Source organism: Curcuma longa, chromosome 21 (genome assembly GCF_044706935.1).
Source record: "Curcuma longa cultivar G26 ecotype Majalengka, Jawa Barat chromosome 21, ITB_CL_G26_1.1, whole genome shotgun sequence".
In the NCBI taxonomy this organism is placed as follows: Eukaryota; Viridiplantae; Streptophyta; class Magnoliopsida; order Zingiberales; family Zingiberaceae; genus Curcuma; species Curcuma longa.
The window spans coordinates 11,180,822-11,201,040 of record NC_133881.1 but is presented as its reverse complement, the minus strand read 5'-3'; the positions used below and the strand labels follow the sequence as shown (position 1 = coordinate 11,201,040).

The window sequence follows — 20,219 nt, the reverse complement described above, 5'->3', positions numbered from 1 at the left end:
TGCATTTTTTTTTATTTGATTCTGAAATTAATATCATTAATATTTTAAGCATCAATTGTGAAGTCTTATTTTTTTTATGTAGGATATTGTATTCAAATGTCAATTAAAATTTATTAAGCCGTCAATCGGATAATCTCATAAATATAGTATATTTTAGTATTTATTTATTATCAGTCTCTTTTACATGACTTTAGAAATTATAAGAGCCAAGTTCTAATTTTTTAATTGAGATCCAGTGCTAATATAAAAAAATAAAATTTTTATTTCTATTTTGTGAAGTATTGATGTATTATAATTGTGAAATATAATTTTTAAAAATTATTATGTATAATTGTGAAATAAAATATAAAGTTAATTTAGGATTTTTAGAAAATTTTATTTGCTATTTGTTTCTATTTTTTTTTTTTTGAAAAAATAGTCATTAAATTATGTGATTATGTTTTTAAAATATTATATTAATGATAAATTAGATTAAATAACAATGTTAAGGTATTTTAAGAAGAATACGAGATGCACCAACTTCAAATAGGGTGTCTCTCCTCCACCACCTCCTCCTCTTTCGTCTCTTCCACCACCTCTTGATATTAACTCGAATGAGTATTATAGTGATCCTGGATTAAGAAAGAAACATCCTCGAGTATAATGTAAATGAAAGGGATATTGTTCGATGTTACTATTTGCAAAAAGGTCCATTTTAGCTTAAGACATGTGAATTTCTTTGGCGTTCTTATCCAAAAGAGAAATGAAGATTTCGAGCTATATGGTTCAGTAATTATCCTAATTGGCTAGAGTATAACATTACAAAAGACACAACCTTCTATCTTTATTGTTATTTATTGAAAGTTGATCATGGTGGTTAAAGTGGTTAAAGTGGTGGTGATTCTTTTAAGGGATTTAAAAATTAGAGAAAGAAAGAAAAACTTGATGAACATGTTAGAAATCAAAGCAACATTCACAATAGGTATATGATGACGGCATATGACTTAATGAATCAAAAATAGCACATTGAAACTTGTTTGGCCAATCAATCTAGTAAGATAATTATCGATTATTGTGTTCGTTTGACATCATCAATTGATTTTTTGTACGTCAAGGATTACCATTTCATGGTCATGATAAATTCACAAACTCATTGAATCATGATAATTTTTTTGAACTGTTAAGATTTTTTGTTAACCACAATACGAATATCAATAGAGTTGTACTGGACAATGTACCCTCAAACCTCAAACTAACATTGCTTAAAATTCAACAAGATATTATCAGATCCATTGCCTATTTAACCACTAATTTTATTTTTGGAGATCTTGGTGATGAATTATTTACTATATTGGTTGATGAAGCTCTTGATGTATCTGTTAAAGAGTAAATGACAGTTGCTTTACAGTTTGTATAGATGAAAGGGGAAATATTGTTGAATGCTTTCTAGACATTGTGCATGTATGCGACACTACTGCCTTATCACTTCAGCCTGCTATATCTAATTTGTGGGGGTAAAGATACGATAGAGCTAGCAATATAAGAGGAGAATTCAATAGCTTAAAAAACTTAATTATAATGGAGAACAAGTCTATTTATTATGTTTATTGTTTTGCTCATCAACTGCAACTTATATTTGTAGTTGTTGCTTAAAATAACATGAGGATTTCTACTTTTTTGATGTTGTTGCACAGTTGAACAATATTATTGAAGCATTATGCAAGCAAAGAGACATACTTGGTGAGAAACAATTTGAAAAAGTTATTGAAGGAATTTGCACTAGTGATATCTATACTAGGTGAGGTATAAATCAAGAAAAGACATTGAAAAGAACTGGGAGTATAGGATGGGGTTCACATTATAATATACTATTGAATTTGATATGCTTGTATCCCTTTGTTATTGATGTCTTTTTAATTGTTAAAGAGAAGAGAAAATATCATATATAAGCTAAGGGTGCAAGCAAATAATCTGTTGGAATTGATGTAAAAATATGAATTCATATTTCAAATGCACTTACCGAAGAATATCTTGGGAGAATGATTTGTCGTAAGCTTTGTTAAGAAAAAAAAAAAATCAAGACATCGTAAATGTCATGATTCTTGTAAAATTAAACAAATATCAATTACAAACCATGAGATATGATAGTTGAGATTTGCTACTAATTGAAATTTCTTTATTTTGCATTAAAATGAGATAGCCACCTCGCATATGGAAGACTTGTTCGTCTTTCATGGGAGATCACAATGAAATATTAAAGGAAGGATAAATCTTCACTATTATCGTGTTAAAATATTTTATGAAATATTAAATTTGCAACTTCAGGAGTTGAATAGTCACTTTAATAAGGTGAACACAAAGTTGTTATGTATGACTTATTGTAATCCATCGAATTCATTCTCTACTTATGATAAGAGAAAATTACTTTAGTTTGTTCAATTTTATCCATCTAATTTCTCCCTGATAGAGTTAATGCAACTTGAACATTAACTTGAGAACTTTATTTTTGACATGTGAATAACAGTCAATTCTATGAGGTTGCAGAAATTAATGAGTTTGTTAAAAAGATGATTCAATTGAAGAAATATTGATTGTATCGTTTAGCATATTTACTTTTAAAATTAGTATTGCTATTACCCATTATAACTGCAATAGTAAAGATATTATTTTCAACAATGAAAATAATCAAAATCTCACTCCCTAATTGGTTGAGAGATGATATAATAAATAATTATTTAAAATTATATATTGCGACAGATGTACATGATACAGTTGATAATGAAATTATTATTTAATATTTTTAAAATAAAAAATCTTAAAAAATATTATTATAAAAATATTTAAAGTTAATATATAATTTTTATCATATATTTTATATTATATTATTTTTCTAATTTATTAAATTCCCATGGACGCCACTACTCAGCATTGATGAGAGGCAATTTTTAATATCTCTGGAATCAGCACTAATTCTACTAATTGGGGGCGTCATTTCCATGGTCACCCCAGGATTTGAGTCCATGAAATTGACTGAGATTATTATTATTATTTTTATCATGCTGAAAAAACTTCCAAATCAACGGACAAGCACCCCAAAAAAATAAGCCTTTTCATTTCGAAAATCAGGTAGAAACCCATGCGGATCATCTAAACCCTGTTAAGCCTAAATACTTTCAAATTTAATTATTATAAGAGTTATAATTCATAATTATTATTATATTTTATAATCTAAATATTTAACATTTCATTGTTAGACTTAAATATTTTCAAATTTAATTATTTTAATAATTATGATTCATAATTATTATAATATATTATTACTTTTAATAATATAAATATTTGATCTCATAAAAATTTTTGACTCAACATCATGAGTGATTTCAACGTAGGAATCAAACTCTCATTGCATGAAAAATCATTTACCATCTCGCATAACACTCGAGGCTACCCTAACATATTATTGATCAATATTAATTAGAATTGAATAAAATCTCACGTATATATATCTCACTTGTACATATATTTAAATAGCTTTGAATTGTAATTCGTTATTACAACACACTATTTATTAATGTTGACTAAAGAAAATCTTACCTGTGGTAGCAGCTACGGCTATAATATATTATGGATCGAAAAAAATACAATGAAAAAGTTATTTTGATGATTAATAAAAAACCTCATTAGTCAAAGAAACAAGAAGATGAGATAAAGAGCACAACTGGTGACTCAGGAGACCTGGAAAAGAAATAAGCTGCTTTCTTTCTCTGTACATCGTAACACAACTGGTGACTGAAGACCTGGGAAATAAAATTAACTGAACTGCTTTCTTTCTCTGTACACTATGCAAAACGAATATTGATGATGATGATGATGATGTTAGGAAAGAACACATGATTGAAACAACTGTGATCTTGAGCCATAGCAATCTGAGATCGGCAAGGCTGGAGATGGATCAGTGAAACTTAACCAATATGTCTGACTTTGCGCCTGTATGGTCTGAACCTGTTACGGTTAACCTGGTCCAACTCCCCATGATGCATAAACTTATTCAACATGCACGCGGCGGCTAGCTGGGTGCCAATAGTAGTGCGACCTCGCGAAAGGAAAAGAATGCCGCCGACAACCAGAAGCCCATTTGCTATCCACTTTGTCGTTGCACTTATCGGTTTCTTCTCTGGAACATCCACCTTGCTTTGTCTTCCATGGTCATTGCCTGAATTCTCTGTAATTTCTTGGGTACTAGTCTCGATGTCAGCCTCCAACTCTGATGGTACCTGAGGAAGGACATGATGCATCAAATTAATCTCTTTGATGAGTTCATCGGTGTGTCACTTTGACAAGAATTCACAAATGATAGAAGCAACAAAAACAAAACAAAATCAGGCATGGCTACAGTTGCCTGAGAGATCAACTTTATCTAAATTATAGCCGATAAGACAGAATAACATGTTTGACAATGTAATGTTGTATGACATATTCCAAGAAAATCATCCCAAATGTTTACCTTCTAAATTATATGAACCTTCATTCTATTCTTCTTCTTCCTAGTCAGGTAGTCATGTGATATATAGAGCTAAATTTCATGTAGGAAGTAGAAGGAACTACATAGATGGTAAATTTCGTCTGTGTCGGATTGTAATTTGGAAGGCATAATAAATATTTATACAAGATGTGAAATGAGGATGATGAATTTATCGCATAACACTGTTTAGCAGTATAAATAATATTACAGGAAATACTATGAGTCAGAATCAAAGCCAATAGCAAAATTATACATGCATGAAGAAACTTGAGTAAACATTGAAGACAATTCAGGAGATTGCCAAAAAGCAACACAAGCAAAGAGGCAAACGAAGCAGTGCAACCTTGGATCTATGCTTCCTCAAAATCCATTGGGATGGCCATATAGCAATTTTAAATGGTTTATGATTCCTATCCTTTATTTAAAAAGACAGCAGCTAATGATACTAACCTTTTTAATAAGTCTAAGAAGAGTAGGGACCAATACTGCACGACTGGGATGAGAGGGGTATTCACGCAATGCGCTGTTTGTCTTACACACAAAGCTCCATATTCCTTTGGCAAACGTCAGTTTTGCCATCTCAACATTGAGGCCAGCATCTTCTTGATGCACCACTGTTATCTCACAGGCGTCCCTACCAGGAACTGCAACAGAAAGTTTTACATCAGTATTTGATTAAAGTAGAGATTACAAATGGCATGGTTAGCCAAGAGCTCTTTGATGTAGAAAATAAATTTAGCTGTCAATCTTCTGTTGCTTATACTAAATGTAGAGTCTTCTCGGCAATTAAAAGAAATCTTGAAGAAAGAAACCATTGACTAGATACAGATAATTTAGAACTAAGTGCAGGTTAGAAATAACTGAAGCTGTTTCGGGGCTCTTTTTATCTCATATAAACTTAATAAAGAAACATTCCTGCCAAGATGGTCCCTAGTTGAGAACGGAAAGGATTTAATTGACATAATGAGATGGCTTCTAATGTGTAGATTAAAGACAAGACCAAGTCAAATAAAGTCCTTGGACAAACACATTTGCCATAGAGAAAAATCTTTTAGAAAACAAGGCAAGAAAGTAGTTAGCAACAATGGTATTAGACATGCAAAAGAAGGCAGTACCAAGAATTCTACAAGTGAACTTGCCTTTTCTTATACGCCAACCCGATTTGTAAAACCGAACCCGTACATATTTCTTTTGCTGTGGAGCTAGAGGATGCTCACAATCCTACAAAGATCATAATAGATGATTGTTATAGAAAATAAGATTGGGGCATATATTGTAAAAACGAATAAGAGAATTTTAGTCTTACATGAAAACAAGCTGCAATGTTTGGTTGCTCATATTCTATTACTATATTTTTATTAGGAAAGAGGACAGTGCCCTTAATTGACTGAGCACAGCCTCCAGGGACAAAGTCTTAAGGCCTCTATGTTAAAAGCCATTGCATACTTATAAGTCATGTTGGACATATTAGATTTTGAAGTCCAACTTAATACATGAACTTATGCTACATTGAAGTTCAAACAGAACAATGAAAAAAGCCTAGAGTTGCATCAAAGAGCAGCCACTATGGTAACATAAGCATGTGGTATTAGTTGCTCAAAGTATAACTGCTGAAGCTGCATTTCTCCTAGTCTCTACTTATTTTGACCTGCTATTGTTTCAATTTCTGTCCTATGTTTATCATATGTGATAATCTATTACAAGGTAGGCTACTAATGCTACCAACATTATCAAATAAATAGAACAGCATTACATGTCTGTATACTGAAGTCATCAATTAGAATTAGGCAGCAACGATTGTAAAGTACATTTCTTTTCAAATCATTAACTGTTTCATTTTAGATACATCTAGTGTAGCGACCACTGTGAAATACATTTCTTTTCAAGTCATTTAACTGTTTCATTTTTCAGATACATCTAGTTTTTTTTCCCATTAAACTAACACCCAACAAAGTTGTAAATAGAAGCTATCAGCCTGATCAACATATTTGAAAAACATTGCAAACAATAAATTGAATTCTCAGAGTATGTAAAGAAGCTTTAATGTGGAGTGCATGTTCTGTTGTCTCAAATATTAGTTCTCACACACAATACCTATATTTTTCCCATCAGACTAACATTTTTTTCATCCAAATATAATTCAAAGTAGACTTCAGTAATACAGCGTAAAAGTAACAAGCTGTATTTCTTACTCTAAATTGTCATATAAAAAACAAAACTTGCAATAAAAGGAAAAAAGAAAGACATACAATGCTCATAAACTTCAGAAAGTTTCAGGCAGGTGCATGATAAAAAAATTGACTGTGGTTACCTTAATAAGACAATAGAAGGTTTTGTCTTTTCCTTCCCAGATTCGCCAAGCTAATACATATTCTCTTGGTGAAAGGAGAGGGAACTTCTTTATTGAACACCCAATCTCCATCCCACTATCTTCATCAACCTGTAGCTGCTTATGCTGGATTAAAATCTTGTCCCACACTTTTCTGTATTCATTATCCATGTAGAAATCTCTAAGAAGTTCTGGGGTACAGTTCTCAAATGTTGTAACACTATGATATTTCAATGGTTCATCCTATCAAAACATGGGAAACATAAGTCAGAAGGAAGCATTTCCTTAAGTTATGAATTAGATCTTCTTTGTCTTCCCCACAGTGCATTCTACTACAATTTCACAAAGATTGTTTGTTGATTAAAGCACATTACAACCTCATAGACCAAGGTCTAAATCAAGGATAAAAAATCTTCTTCGGAGAGTATCATGGATTCAGGCTTAAGGAGTACTATAATCTCTGACAAATATAATAGAAAGAAGATTGACTGAAATACCGAATGGTAGAATTGTAGAATGAAAAAGTTTAAGTCTAAATTACAAGAGTATTCTGAATGAAAAATTGCCTCTAAAATTAGGAAAATATTATGCCTGTTGTGTTCTATATCATACAATAATAGATTCAAGAAAATTAATAAGTTGATTGATAGTATTTTTTTTTTCTTTTGAAAAACATAGAAAATTAATAAGTTGATTGACCTAGAGGTCACGGGTTCATTTTTTTTCAATGGATTTGAAAAACATAGCAGTTAGTGAAAGATAGTTCACTTATTGCAAAAATAAGATAAATAGCATAGAAATAAATACAGGAAATCATCTACAGTTTTCATCAACCTTAGGATAAAACAAACTCGTGGCTGGCACAGATCAAGTAGTTGGCCAAAATACAAACATGTCAGCCTTAAAAAACTTAACTCAGCTTTTCACTAGTACACTTAGAAGGGAAACTCTTTCTTCACGAGAATTGAACTAAAGTTATTATCCCAATAAAGAAATCTAGCAATACAAGATCATCTATCAACATTAAATTGAACAAAATCTTAACTAAAATTTACTAGCTACTGATACAAAATTTCACTAGAAGCAGGAACAAACAAAAAAGAAAATGGAAATGTAGTGTGATGTTTTATGTAGATAAAACTAAAACAGATGACATAAGAAGCACAAAGAAAGAATAATGGACTGAAACATTATTCGGATGCAAATGGAAGGGAAGATGGTTATTGTCCTTGGATTGAGAATCAGGGTTAAAATAATTTTGAAGTTAAGATTCTAGAACATCAAGGGAAGTAGTAATAGAAAATTAACAGATTTTGTATTGATTCCTAAATAATGTGACAAAATAGTATCTAATTTGGTCGATGATCACAATTATAACAACGAGATAAATATCATCAAACTACTTTAAAAAAACACAAAAAAAAACTTTTGTTTTTCTTTTGTCCACTTACTGTTGGCCTGCAATGTGATACAAATGTGCAATAGCATCTAATTAGGAGGACTAAATTCTTCGATGATCACAATTATAACGACAGGATAAATAATCTAAAAACTACTTAAAAGAAGACACACAAAAACAAATCAAAACAAAACAAAAAACATTTGGGCGTACTTTTGGTCTGTAACACTTGGCTTTGTAAGACACAAGATCGTTGCTTTTTTCAATCACATGTTCCCATCTATCGTCCCGTTCCAGATTCTCATCCAAGCTAATAATAAAGTCTCTCAAATCATTATCGGATATGATCTGACATACCCTGCAACAAAATCCATACCGAGTTTGGATAACTAGCGGGAAAAAAAAAACCTCTTTTGGAACACAGAATCGACGTCAAACCGACAAAACCAACTAGAAACGAAGGGCAAACCCCGACGAAGATCCTCCTTCCGAACTCTCCGTCAACGTCGAGTCTTCCAACGAAGCCCGAGGCGCAGAGGCCCTCGGGATCCGCCGGGAGGATAGGAGCCGGAGGAGCTGCCAGGAGATGAGCAGAAGCGTGACGATCGCCGTCGCCCAACCGCCGGCGGTGCTTTCCGGCCATAGCTCACCCGAATCGAAGGCGAAAGCGCGGAAACAGGATCGTAGGGTTTGGGGTTGGGCCATGCTGTTCCCTCCCGAACGGCGGATGGGAGAATGAAATCGGGGGCATCGAAGGCCTCCATGGTTATATATGAAGCGGATGAAATAAGCCGGACGGAGTCTTCTTTGGGAGGTTTGGATTCACCTCCATCCACATAAAAAATTATTATTTAATTATTTTTTAATTTTTAAGGCTCCCATGAATTATTCTTTTCCAAAATTGCCTCAGCTTCTCCTTTAAAATATTATTAATAATAAAATATTAATTGCCCTTAAAAAAAGGGGGCGAAATCTTAAGATATCTAATATAATTTTAAGAATTATGTAATATATTTAGATAAAATTTAACTAAACTTTAGATAAAATTTAAAATTTTAACGCTAGAATGTTTTAAAAAACACCAACTTTGAGGGTGAAATAGAAATCAATAATTCCGAAATTATGAAATACCATGAAAAAGAAAACCTAAAATTTAGAGACCATCAGAAAAATATTTTGGAAGAAAAAAATGTCATTTTCAAAAAATCTTCATTGCTCACTTCTAATGGATCGAGACCGATGTATTTGAATGTATATCCAACCTTCATCATATTACGACAATAAACTTAGGCAAAGATATTAGCCCTACATTATTTGAGGTAGTTACATGTAGTTGAAGATGAGAAAATAAATAAAAGTGAACTACATGTATCTAACACTAGTTGTCCATATGATCTCTTAATCATTAATATTGTTGTTTCAAATGTATGAATTATTGAACAAAAATAATAAATATTTATAGCGATTCTTTATCGATCTTGTTCTTCTTACTTGTCGTAGGAAGGACTTTACGAATCGAACAATCCTTAACTATTCATGGACCAAATTCCTATCAGCAAGGTATGTTCCTCCTCTGGAGAGATTTTCATAAGATGCATAGTTTCTGGAAAAATTCTATCGTATCTTTCCAAAACTTGGACGCATACTTTATAAAGAAGAGAGAGAGTAGTGAGATAAGTCACGAGACAAGTGGACAGTTTTGATAACTGCTTACGCTTCCCACTACTCTCATTACCAACATCTCTCACTCGTCCAAATCAAACCACAAAGATCATATAGCCACAAAGACTAATTAGTCATAATGACTAAATAGAACATCTAATTCATACATCAGGAAAAATAGTTCGTGCGACAGCAAGTATTCTGAGCGATTAATGCTAAGAAAGTTGTTATACTTTACATAGTCGTTCTTCCAAACAAATTGAAGACATTAACATCTTGCATATACCCTAGATTAAATCATTTACATCAATATTAATATCTATAATCCTTCATAATGACTATTATGTCAAGAGCATGTTCACAATATCTTTATTCAATACAATTATTCACAATTATATTTTATGTACTGAATAAAAATGTAATTGGTTGACTAGTGAATAAATGTCAAAGATGTAAATCTATTTTAATCTTTCTTTTTAGCTAAAATCTATTCATTTCAATCAATCGCTTTCCTAATCATGTTCCACAGACCGAATCATACATAGTCAATAGGATACATGTTAAAGTAGCAGACCTTGATTAGAACTTTAAAAAGATAGCTAATTAAATAGTCATTTATTGTAAAATTGAGATTAACTTATAATCGGTCTCACATAGTAGAGAAGCAGAGATCTATTCTTCTACTACCTTTATTGTCGCTATTGCACATGTGGTATGAATCACATGTTATGAGTTGTTCTCTTTACTAATAAAGAGTGCATGTTATTCTTAAACATCGTACAGATTTCGATCTAGACATTCTCAATGCCTAATCCTAAATTCAACTCATGAATTCTAATCTGGTTTCTTGCAAATTTAGTAAATGGTGAATTCATTTACTTCGATCATTATTAATTTACAAATGATCTCATCTTGATACAACTATCAAGGCGACTTCAACTTATAAGTATGCCACCATTCACAGCTTCGTTAGTTGTCCCATAAGTAATAGTCTTACCTCTATTTATACTTAACAAATAGATATGATTGTCTATGTAAGAAGACCAATCTCAACCTACCAACATGCTCATCGAAACTTTATCCAAATGTCACAAAGACATATACACTGAATAGATCATGACATTTCATAAGTAATCATCTTACCATATTTGATTGTCTTACAACATGTTACATTCTCCGAAGTCTCAAAGGCTTCATATGTCCTTGAAATGACTCTAGTCAATGGCTTAGTAAAAGAATCTGCAAGCATAGCACATGTAGGGATATACTCAAGAATTATCTTTTTTTCAACAATTATATCCCTTATAAAGTTATATTTTATAGCTATGTGCTTACCTTTGCTGTGATATTTGAGATCCTTAGAAAAAGCTATCGCAGTTTGATTGTCATAGTACACTGTAATAGGACTCCCACTATCCTCAGCAATCTTCAGATGCTTCAGGAACCTTCTTAATCAGACGGCTTTTTGCACAGTCGCTGAACAAGTCATGTACTCAGCTTACATTGTCGACAGCGCTACACAAACCTGTTCTTACTGTTCTATGAGATGACGCGACCATTTAGCAAGAATGTATAGCTAAATGTGGATTTTCTGTCATCAATGTTTCCTACCCAATCTGTATCTGTATAGTCTTTCAAGCTCATATTAGATCCTTGAAAACAAAGACAATAATCTGTTGTCCCTTTAAGATATTTGAATATCCTCTTCACCGCTTTCCAGTGTCTTAATTCTAGATTTGATTGAAAACGGCTAACTAAGCCAACAACATTGCTAATATCAGGATATGTACATAACATAGTGTACATTAAACTACCAATGACACTGACATATGATTGTTTCTTCATCTTGGCTATTTCTTCTAGAGTCTTAGGACACATATTCCAGAACAATACCTTTTGCTATATGTGTCTGTTCAATGTTAGACATACAATTAGAAAACATGCTGAAATGGTATAACATCTTAGTGATATAAGTCTCTTAAGACAAACCCAAAAGTCTTTTTGATCGATTTCTTATGATCTTCACTTCTAAGATGTACCTCAGCTTCTCTCATATCTATTATGTCAAATTATGATGAAAGTCACATTTTGACTTCTATCACAAACTTTATGTCATTTCCAGCTATTAGCATATCATCAACATATAATAATAAAATGACAAACTTTCCTTTTTTCTTTTTCAAGAAAATACAATGATCTTCATTGATCATTTCGAAATCATAAGATAAAATGACTTTATTAAATCTTATGTTTCATTGTCTTGACGTTTGTTTTAAACCATATATAGACTTTTTAAGTCTACACACTTTATTCTCTTGGCCTACAACAATATAACCTTCTGGCTGTGCCATATAAATTTCCTCGTCAAGCTCACCATTAAGGAAAGTTATTTTTACATCCATATGATGTAATTCCAAGTCAAATTTTACTACAATAACTAAAATGACTTGTATTGACACAAATTTCACAACGGAAAAAAATATCTCTTCAAAATCAATACCCTTTTGTTGGGTATATCCTTTTGCAACAAGACGAGCTTTGTATCTATTAATCGATCAATTACTTTCCTTTTAATTTTGAGAATCCATTTATTTCCAATAGCACTTTGGCTTGGAGGAAGATCGACTAATTTCCAAACTTGATTCTTTTCCATTGACCTCATTTCTTCATCCATTGCAACTTTCTATTTTTCTCTAACTGAGTATCTCAATGCTTCCACAATAGTTTGAGGTTCTTCATCACCAATTGGAAGAATCATTAATGTCTCATTCTCAATATCAAACTTTTTTCGAGGAATAATCTTACGACTACTTCTTCTTATGTTGAACTGTTGAGAAATCATCTTATTAATTGACAAATCACTCCCACTGGATTGACTAGTTTCAGGCATCCCTTGTGATACCTCTATCATTGACAAAGTAGCATCCTCCTCAAATAGTGGAATAGTTTTGTCAACATCACCTCAAGCTGGGAACTCAGTTTCAACATAACCTTTGGAGGCTTCAGAATATCTTATAAAGATACACTTCATACCCCTAGGTCCTAATTTTTCATATTTGTGAGTACGATCATGAACATAGGTAGCTGACCCCCAAAGTCTCAGATTACTCAAATCTGATTTTCTGCTTGTCCAACATTCATAAGGTGTAGAAAGAATAGATTTAGAAGATACTCGGTTAAGTATATAGGTTGCTGCTAATAAAGCATCTCTCCAATAAGAAATTGAAAAATTAGCTTGAGTCATTATAGACCTAACCATATCCAGAAGAGTTCGATTTCTTCATTCAACAACCTTATTTTGCTGTGGAGTTTCTGGAATTGTTAACTATCTAATAATTTCTTTATCATTACATATCGCCTTGAACTGATCAGACAAACACTCACCTCCACGATTAATGCATAAGGTTTTAACCTTACGATCCAATTGATTCTCAACTTCGTTCATATAACGTTTAAAGCAATCTAATACTTCATATTTATGAGAAATTAAATACACATGACTAAAACGTGTGAAGTCGTCAATAAATGTAATGAAATAGGAAGCTCTATGTCTAGCCTTCACATTCATCGTACCACAAATATCTGAATGAATTAATTGCAATGGTGATTCAGCTCTGGTAGTCTTACCAAATAGTTTCCTAATTAATTTTCTAACAAGACAATGCTTATACACAGACAAGTTTATCTTAGCATGAGTGCCTAATAGATTCTCTTTAATTAATCTATTCATTCGTTCTTGTCTAATATATCATAATCTAGCATGTCAAACTTTATTATTAATATTAGTTAACCGTTTCCATAAGACACACAGCTTCCAAAAAAATTCTATCGCATTTCTCCGAAATTTGGACGCATACTTTATAAATAAGAGAGAGTAGTGAGATAAGTCACAAGACAAATAGGCAATTTTGATAACTGCTCACATTTCCCACTACTCCCATTACCAACAAACACAAGTGTTTATTTTCTCATGTATCAGTAGAATAATTTACAGTAGCACTGGCAGATACAGATTGCAGAGTTTGAACAATAAAATAGATTGGTTAGACACTTTGTAGAGACAAAAATGATGCCATTCTGTCATCAGTCGATCAGTGCAGGAATACATTTACATCAAACTAAAGATTTACAGAGTAAATATTATGAGAAATGAGAGAAAAGAAAAAGAGAAAAATTCGTGTAGATTTACAACAGAAGAAGCGACATTGCGGGTGCGACATCAAGAATTTTTCTCTAGAACAGACAAGGCTGGAGTTAGATAGTTATTAGCTTTGTCAGGCAAGTGCGCCACCTGCATAGGTAGTTAATGATAAACTCAATTTGCTTCATCAAATTACCAGTTAGAACAGAAGGTTTGATTCTTACCAACTCATAAAGCTCGTTTCCCTGCTCAGCTACAAATTCGTAGCACACCTGTATATCGAGGTAATGACTCGATTCAACTAAAGGTATAGATACCGATAACTTATTTTTGAGAAAAGGTAATAAAGGACTTACATCAAAACTCTTGTTTCTTGCTGTTGAATCATGTAGCGCCTTAACACATATATCTGCTACATCAGCACAGCTGATGGCCTACAAGTTGATATTAGGGGATTTATAATGGCCATGATATTAGGGGATTTATAAATTCAGTGGCATATTGATAGTACCTGAGAGATCCTATTCCCTTGATCGAATATCAGTGCCCGCTGCCCACCAGGTTCTTCCTGGAAGGCAAGGTTTAAAATTAATTGGAAGACAGTTGCTTGGTGTTTTACAATAAGCTGCTTAGGCATTTATGTATCCATCTCTGAAATTTCATGCCTATAGTCATGCAGCATTTCAAAAGTCATATCGCTTCACAATTATTATGGTGAATGATCTAAAACAATAAACTTTATTGTTTCAAAGAATGAAAACTGGTCTAGATTCGAGTGACAGGGCAGGTTGCACTATTTCATAAATGACAAGAAGAAGAGTATGAGCACCCGTTATTGACTTATTGATGATATACCTTCAGAGGACCAGGGCGAATGATTGTGTATCCAAGGCCTGATCTTCTTAGTGCATCCTCACCGGCCTAGAAAGGAAAATTTTGAACTAGCTACAGAAGGAATAAACACTGCAGATAGACTAGTAGAGCGTATAGGTTAGGGCCCAAGATGAACCTTTTTGGCTTTAAGGACCTGATCCCTTCTGTTTGATTCAATTCCAGATCCAGTGCATGAAACCAATATAAAGTCAGTTTCGGTGCCAGTCTGCATATATACAACAATAACCAAGAATCAGCATTACATAAAAAAGAGATGATTTTCTATGGGGAATTTAATCTCATCAAGCAGAAGATAATGAATAGACTAATGGAAGAGAAGTATACCAACTAACAAGAAAAGAAAAGAGAAAGTTGGAAAATAAAGAGATGGGGAATATTGCAATTAATCAGAAGAACAAAGACAAAAAAATATGCACTGTCAGTTTATGTGGATATTACCATTTTACTTTTGGTTCCTTATAAACAAGAAAATTTCATATTAGTTATGCTGTGGTGCATGAGCATCAAATGCAGATGTTTTTTCCCCATAATATTGAGTCAAATATCTTCAATAGCATTTATATGAAACATTTAAAATCTTGAGAGGAAGGAATCTCAGGGCATCATCGGATTGGTACCATACCATACCATACCAATGGAACCAAGAATAAAAATCATTAAAACGGGTAACAAAATTTAAAGTGTCCTGGAATGCTAGTACAGTATGATACTGTATTGTCATACTGATATCTGCTCAAAGTTGAGTGGTCCACCTCCTTTATCCTCCCAAACTGATATATTTTGAGTATACTGGGTTGTAGAGTGAGAGATTTAAAAATCCTCTTTACATGCAGCCAACACAATAAATCCACATTTCTGAGTTCATAGCTCAGATATGATAAAATTCCATTGTTCAAACTAAGTAATGCAGTCTTGTCCTCTTTTTACCCGATGCACAGGTGGAGGGAAAGCAATCCATTAAGAAAAGGGAAGAGAAAGGTGGAGGAAAGAAAAAAATCACCAAAGAGAACGAGGGAAAGGAATCACAGCCACAACTGTCCATCCATGAGAACGGCAAACTCATGGTGACACCACAAACTCCAGTTTGCAGCGTCACCGTGACACCGTGAGGTCACGGCCTCACTATGAGGTTGCAGCCTTGTGGAGATACCGTGAGTTGATGGCATGACACTGCGAGTTTATGGTCACTCGGGATCGGGATTCATTGTCTCGTAGATGTATTTTTTTAGAGAGAGCGAAAAGTTCATTCTGCCAATTTTGGATGGATGAGAAACCAGGCCAAAATCAATCCATGGATGAATTTAGAATCCATCCTATTATTTTTTCAATAGGTAAACAAAGAAAAGCATTTCAACTCTTAGTGCAATCCATCCTTTCTAACATCCACATCTCGGAGTAAACAGGGCATTAATGATGGGAATATATTGAACTGATGCAGACACTCACAGGTAAGGCTTTTATGTACTCCATGATCAATTTGAAGCTTCGGGGATCTTGCTGTTTATTAGCCACAGGTGCTTCAACAGATCTCTGCAAGAAACAACTCATTATATGTTCATTAGATAAATTCATAAAAATGGAATAACAAATGACTCTATCCTAATTCAAAGTGTAATGAAGGAAAACCTGTCTTCTTGGTTCAAAACGAATTGTCAATGTATGCACAAGGAAGGGGTCTAATGGAGGATCATCTGGTTTCACAGGACGAAAAGATGAAAATGGTACTCTTACCTACAAAGTAATGGGACACACTTTCAAACTTTTGGAGCCCCGATAATGCAGAACTAATAGAAAAAAATAACAAAGAAATGAAAAGTTAAGCTTTATCCTCACCCTACAGAAGCCCACTTTTGTGTTTATTCGAGCATAATATAATTTGCTTTGAGAAGTATCAGCCAGTGGACCAGTCTCAAGTATCAGAATATATGACCTTCCATTGCCACCGACAGATAATAGCAAACCATCATACCTGACCAAATAATGCTAGACTTCTAAGTGCACATTAAATTTTAGATCAACCTATATCATCAATTTACAGCATATTGATCAAATGATTAACTGGAGAAAGCATTCAAAACCTGTCAAGAGTGGAGCCCAATGGAAGGGAAAGTTTTTTTGAAAGTTCAACATAACCTCCTCGAGTAAAAACATATCCTGCAGAGGGAAATAATTTAGAGAGAATACTATAAACTATCATATGATTGAACCTATTTAAAGATATAAATATGTAAATTGAACTCTTTCCTAAAATCTCGAACTTTTAAGATGTGGTTAGTCAATCAACTATAACAGGATAGCAAGCAGGTGATATAGGGCTTAAATCCCACCTGTGTTAAGAAATATTACCCTATCAATTCATGCATTGAGTTAGGTCAATCGACTGAAGTATTCCTACTTGTACATAGATTGAGAGTACTCAGGGCATAAATACATAAATTGGCCCAATTTTGTTTATCAAACTTTTAGGCTAAGTTGTTAGCCAATCAACCTTAGTAGAACCGATCTAAATAAATTAAGATATGTGACTGCATTCATGTTATACCTATTGCATATCATGCTATTATTCTTGTTACAGGTATCATTAATATTAAAAGTTAATTATATTTTTTTGAGGATTGAGGATATGGAAGGCAAGGTCCCGCGTGCGCGCACACACACACACACAAGCATATATAAAGGGTAAGGTGTTTACAAGAATAAGGAAAAGAGATTATCACAAGCATTACCGGAAAAGATAGCATCGCCAGTCTCTGTGAATTCAAACTTTGCATCCATTCCTCCATCATATTTGGCTGCAACTACATCCTGAAAGTAGGTTCCTTTTCGAACTTCCCAACCCTCTAATGAGTCGGCAGATTTAAACTTAGCAAGCAAGAGTTTGCTTTTGCTACTCTTACCAGCTCTCAGCTGCGCTAGCTGATTGCTATAATCCTGCATAAATATAGGAAATTTTAATAACTAAAGCCTACACTGTTCTATCTTTAAATTAAACATGAAGTACACTTTATCAAATATAGATAACTCGCAAAAACTTACTCCCATCCCCAAAAACACATAAAAAAGAAGTAAAGAGTAAAGGGGAAAAACCTGAAAAGCTTTTGTGGCATTGCAAACTCCTTGGTAGTCAACTCTGTTCAAGTCCCCGGTAATAGTAGAGCGTGCAGTTGCACAGTAGATTATTTTGTTACAACCTTGGACAGCAGCTTGCAGTGTTGAAGGTTCGCCCACATCGCCAACTATAATTGATACAGATCTTGGAAGCATATTTATAACTTCTGGATCAGCTTTTCTTACTAAAGCCTGGTCAAGATTTAAACTAGAATTTTTTACAGCACTATCACAGAGGGCAAGTCAAATAAAAACTGATTTACTCCTAGCAGTTAAAAGAGACATCTATCTAACTTAAAAAGTTTATGCGCAACTGAAACCTCAAAGATACAAAGTTGAGAGAATTCCAATATCGATTATATGTTTAGTTGAGGCTCTGTTGATGATAAATTATGCCGAGTTTTTAGACAGCTCAATTTTTTTTTAGCTAATATACATATTCAATATGCAATTTCAACATGATAAAACCACGTTGGAGATACTCAAACATCTGTCTATGTTTTTAATTTAAAAGTTTTAATGCATAAAAAAGAAGACGAAACTCATTCGGGCATTTCCCTTTGGCATAGTTCAAAACATTGTCATGCATTGAGTTAAAGCACACAAACTCACATATAACCTGGAAACCTTCCTATCGTACCTTCACCTTGTAGCCCCGGAGCATGAGCTTCCGGACAACAATCCGGCCGATGCGGCTGGTGGCGCCGACGACAAGGACGGTGGTGTCCTGCGCCTCAGGTACAGTGAACTCGCACATGGGACCACGAATGAGGAGGATGCTATCGTCCTCGTCGGTGCGGGATCGGGAGATCTGGCCGAGTCCCGAGAACTTGCGCCATACCTCATCGAAGATCTGCCTCGACCGGCGGCCGAGCCCCACCGGATTGACGTCGTCGAGAGTCACTCCCTCCTTCCTCCGCCCCTTGTCCGCATCCTTCCTTCTCTCCTCTTCGCTTCCGCCGCCGCCAGCAAGCTCGCACCTGGGCGGGCGCGGCAGCGGCAGCGGCCGGGGGGAGAGCTTGAAGAGGCGGGGGACGGGGGCACCGACGAAGCCGGAGGAAGAGGAGTGGAGGCCGACGTCGTGGTGCTGGTAGATTTGGCGGAGTGCCATGGAGGAGATTGGCAGAGGAGACGGAAAGAGGCATGCCGTTAAATTGGGGGCTGGGATTTCGAGTGCGCAGCGGACGGCAGCCACAAATATTTGTGCGGAGAAAAGAGGACCTGCGGATCGGCTGTCCGTAATAAAACACAAATTTTTCCACTCCCGTGGCTTTTGAAGACTTGTACGAAGTCAAACAAGCACGTGGTAGCATCACGCTTGTAGCTAACGCAACGGCTGTCCGGTATCGCACAGCCGTCTCAGCTGGAGAGGAGTGACCATGAAGGGTACGACGTGGCCGCGAAGGGTTCACCTATCGTCCGTTAGGTCTAACGGTGGCATGAGGAAGCCAAGCGAACAGACTTTTTCTCTCTATCTAATCGTTTGAATGGATAATTGGGACCATACGACTAATCTCTGGATGCAATACTTGCTCTTCTTTGAATTTACTATTAAAATTTTTAATTTAAAAATCTATTATTATAAATTAATAGTGATGCTCAACTATGATTAAATTATTTTATTGACAAAAAAAATAATCTCTAACAGATTTATAATAAATTTTTATGTGAGATATCTCAATATCATACTTAGAACAAACTTCTTGAAACATAATTTATTTCATTTAAAATATCTAGAGATTTCTTTTGTAATACTTGACAAAGTAGATTTGTTATCTACGTTATCTTTTGTATAATATGAATATGAAATAAAAAGACTTCATTGTAATTAATAAACTATTAATTTCACCATAGATGGAGTTAAAAGATCTATCATCCACCATATTTTCTAACATAGTAATCATAGAGTTATATATACATATTAATCATGCTACAAATTGAATCAAAATTAGAACTCTTATGAGTCTTTCCAAACTGTAGTAAATTTTCAATTTGATTACATCCTCTATCAGTATCACGCTCACCAATAGCTACCATATGCGTAACTTCAATCCTCATGACGCTTAGGAGATGTGTTAATGAGATTACAAATGAAATTCAATTTTGAAAAAAAAATAACCAAATGGATATATCTTTTTCAGCAACTATAGTTAATGCTAGTTAAAGTTGATGAGCGAAATAATAT

At 34.0% G+C, this 20,219-nt stretch overlaps 2 protein-coding genes across 2 annotated transcripts; both read right to left on the bottom strand.

The window, feature by feature from the left end:
- Positions 1-3,618: 3,618 nt before the first annotated feature.
- Positions 3,619-8,946, bottom strand: LOC141815021 (uncharacterized). The gene is made up of 6 exons (XM_074702980.1): positions 8,699-8,946; positions 8,443-8,587; positions 6,813-7,073; positions 5,641-5,722; positions 4,952-5,145; positions 3,619-4,253 (listed from the first exon to the last, which is right to left on the bottom strand). The coding sequence occupies exons 1-6, from the start codon at positions 8,932-8,934 to the stop codon at positions 3,942-3,944; spliced, it is 1,230 nt and encodes a 409-aa protein (XP_074559081.1). The 5' UTR covers positions 8,935-8,946; the 3' UTR covers positions 3,619-3,941.
- A 4,958-nt stretch (positions 8,947-13,904) lies between these two features.
- LOC141814807 (protein HIGH CHLOROPHYLL FLUORESCENCE PHENOTYPE 173, chloroplastic) lies at positions 13,905-19,175 on the bottom strand. Its single transcript, XM_074702755.1, has 13 exons — positions 18,675-19,175; positions 18,014-18,226; positions 17,653-17,857; positions 17,005-17,080; positions 16,760-16,895; positions 16,553-16,657; positions 16,373-16,456; positions 15,042-15,131; positions 14,888-14,953; positions 14,544-14,600; positions 14,389-14,466; positions 14,257-14,304; positions 13,905-14,182 (listed from the first exon to the last, which is right to left on the bottom strand). Exons 1-13 carry the CDS (start codon positions 19,143-19,145, stop codon positions 14,111-14,113), a joined length of 1,701 nt encoding a protein of 566 aa, XP_074558856.1. The 5' UTR covers positions 19,146-19,175; the 3' UTR covers positions 13,905-14,110.
- Positions 19,176-20,219: the final 1,044 nt, after the last annotated feature.

Excerpts from the sequence above, each read along its gene's own strand:
- LOC141815021 (XM_074702980.1), bottom strand. The coding sequence starts at position 8,934 with ATGGCCCAACCCCAAACCCTACGATCCTGTTTCCGCGCTTTCGCCTTC. Across the intron at positions 8,588-8,698 it reads GAAGGAGGATCTTCGTCGGG|GGTATGTCAGATCATATCCG; the intron begins GTTTGCCCTTCG and ends ATTTTGTTGCAG. Across the intron at positions 5,146-5,640 it reads GGGTTGGCGTATAAGAAAAG|TTCCTGGTAGGGACGCCTGT; the intron begins GCAAGTTCACTT and ends TTTCTGTTGCAG.
- LOC141814807 (XM_074702755.1), bottom strand. The coding sequence starts at position 19,145 with ATGGCACTCCGCCAAATCTACCAGCACCACGACGTCGGCCTCCACTCC. Across the intron at positions 18,227-18,674 it reads TCCGGGGCTACAAGGTGAAG|GCTTTAGTAAGAAAAGCTGA; the intron begins GTACGATAGGAA and ends AATCTTGACCAG. Across the intron at positions 16,896-17,004 it reads TTGGGCTCCACTCTTGACAG|GTATGATGGTTTGCTATTAT; the intron begins GTTTTGAATGCT and ends TTATTTGGTCAG.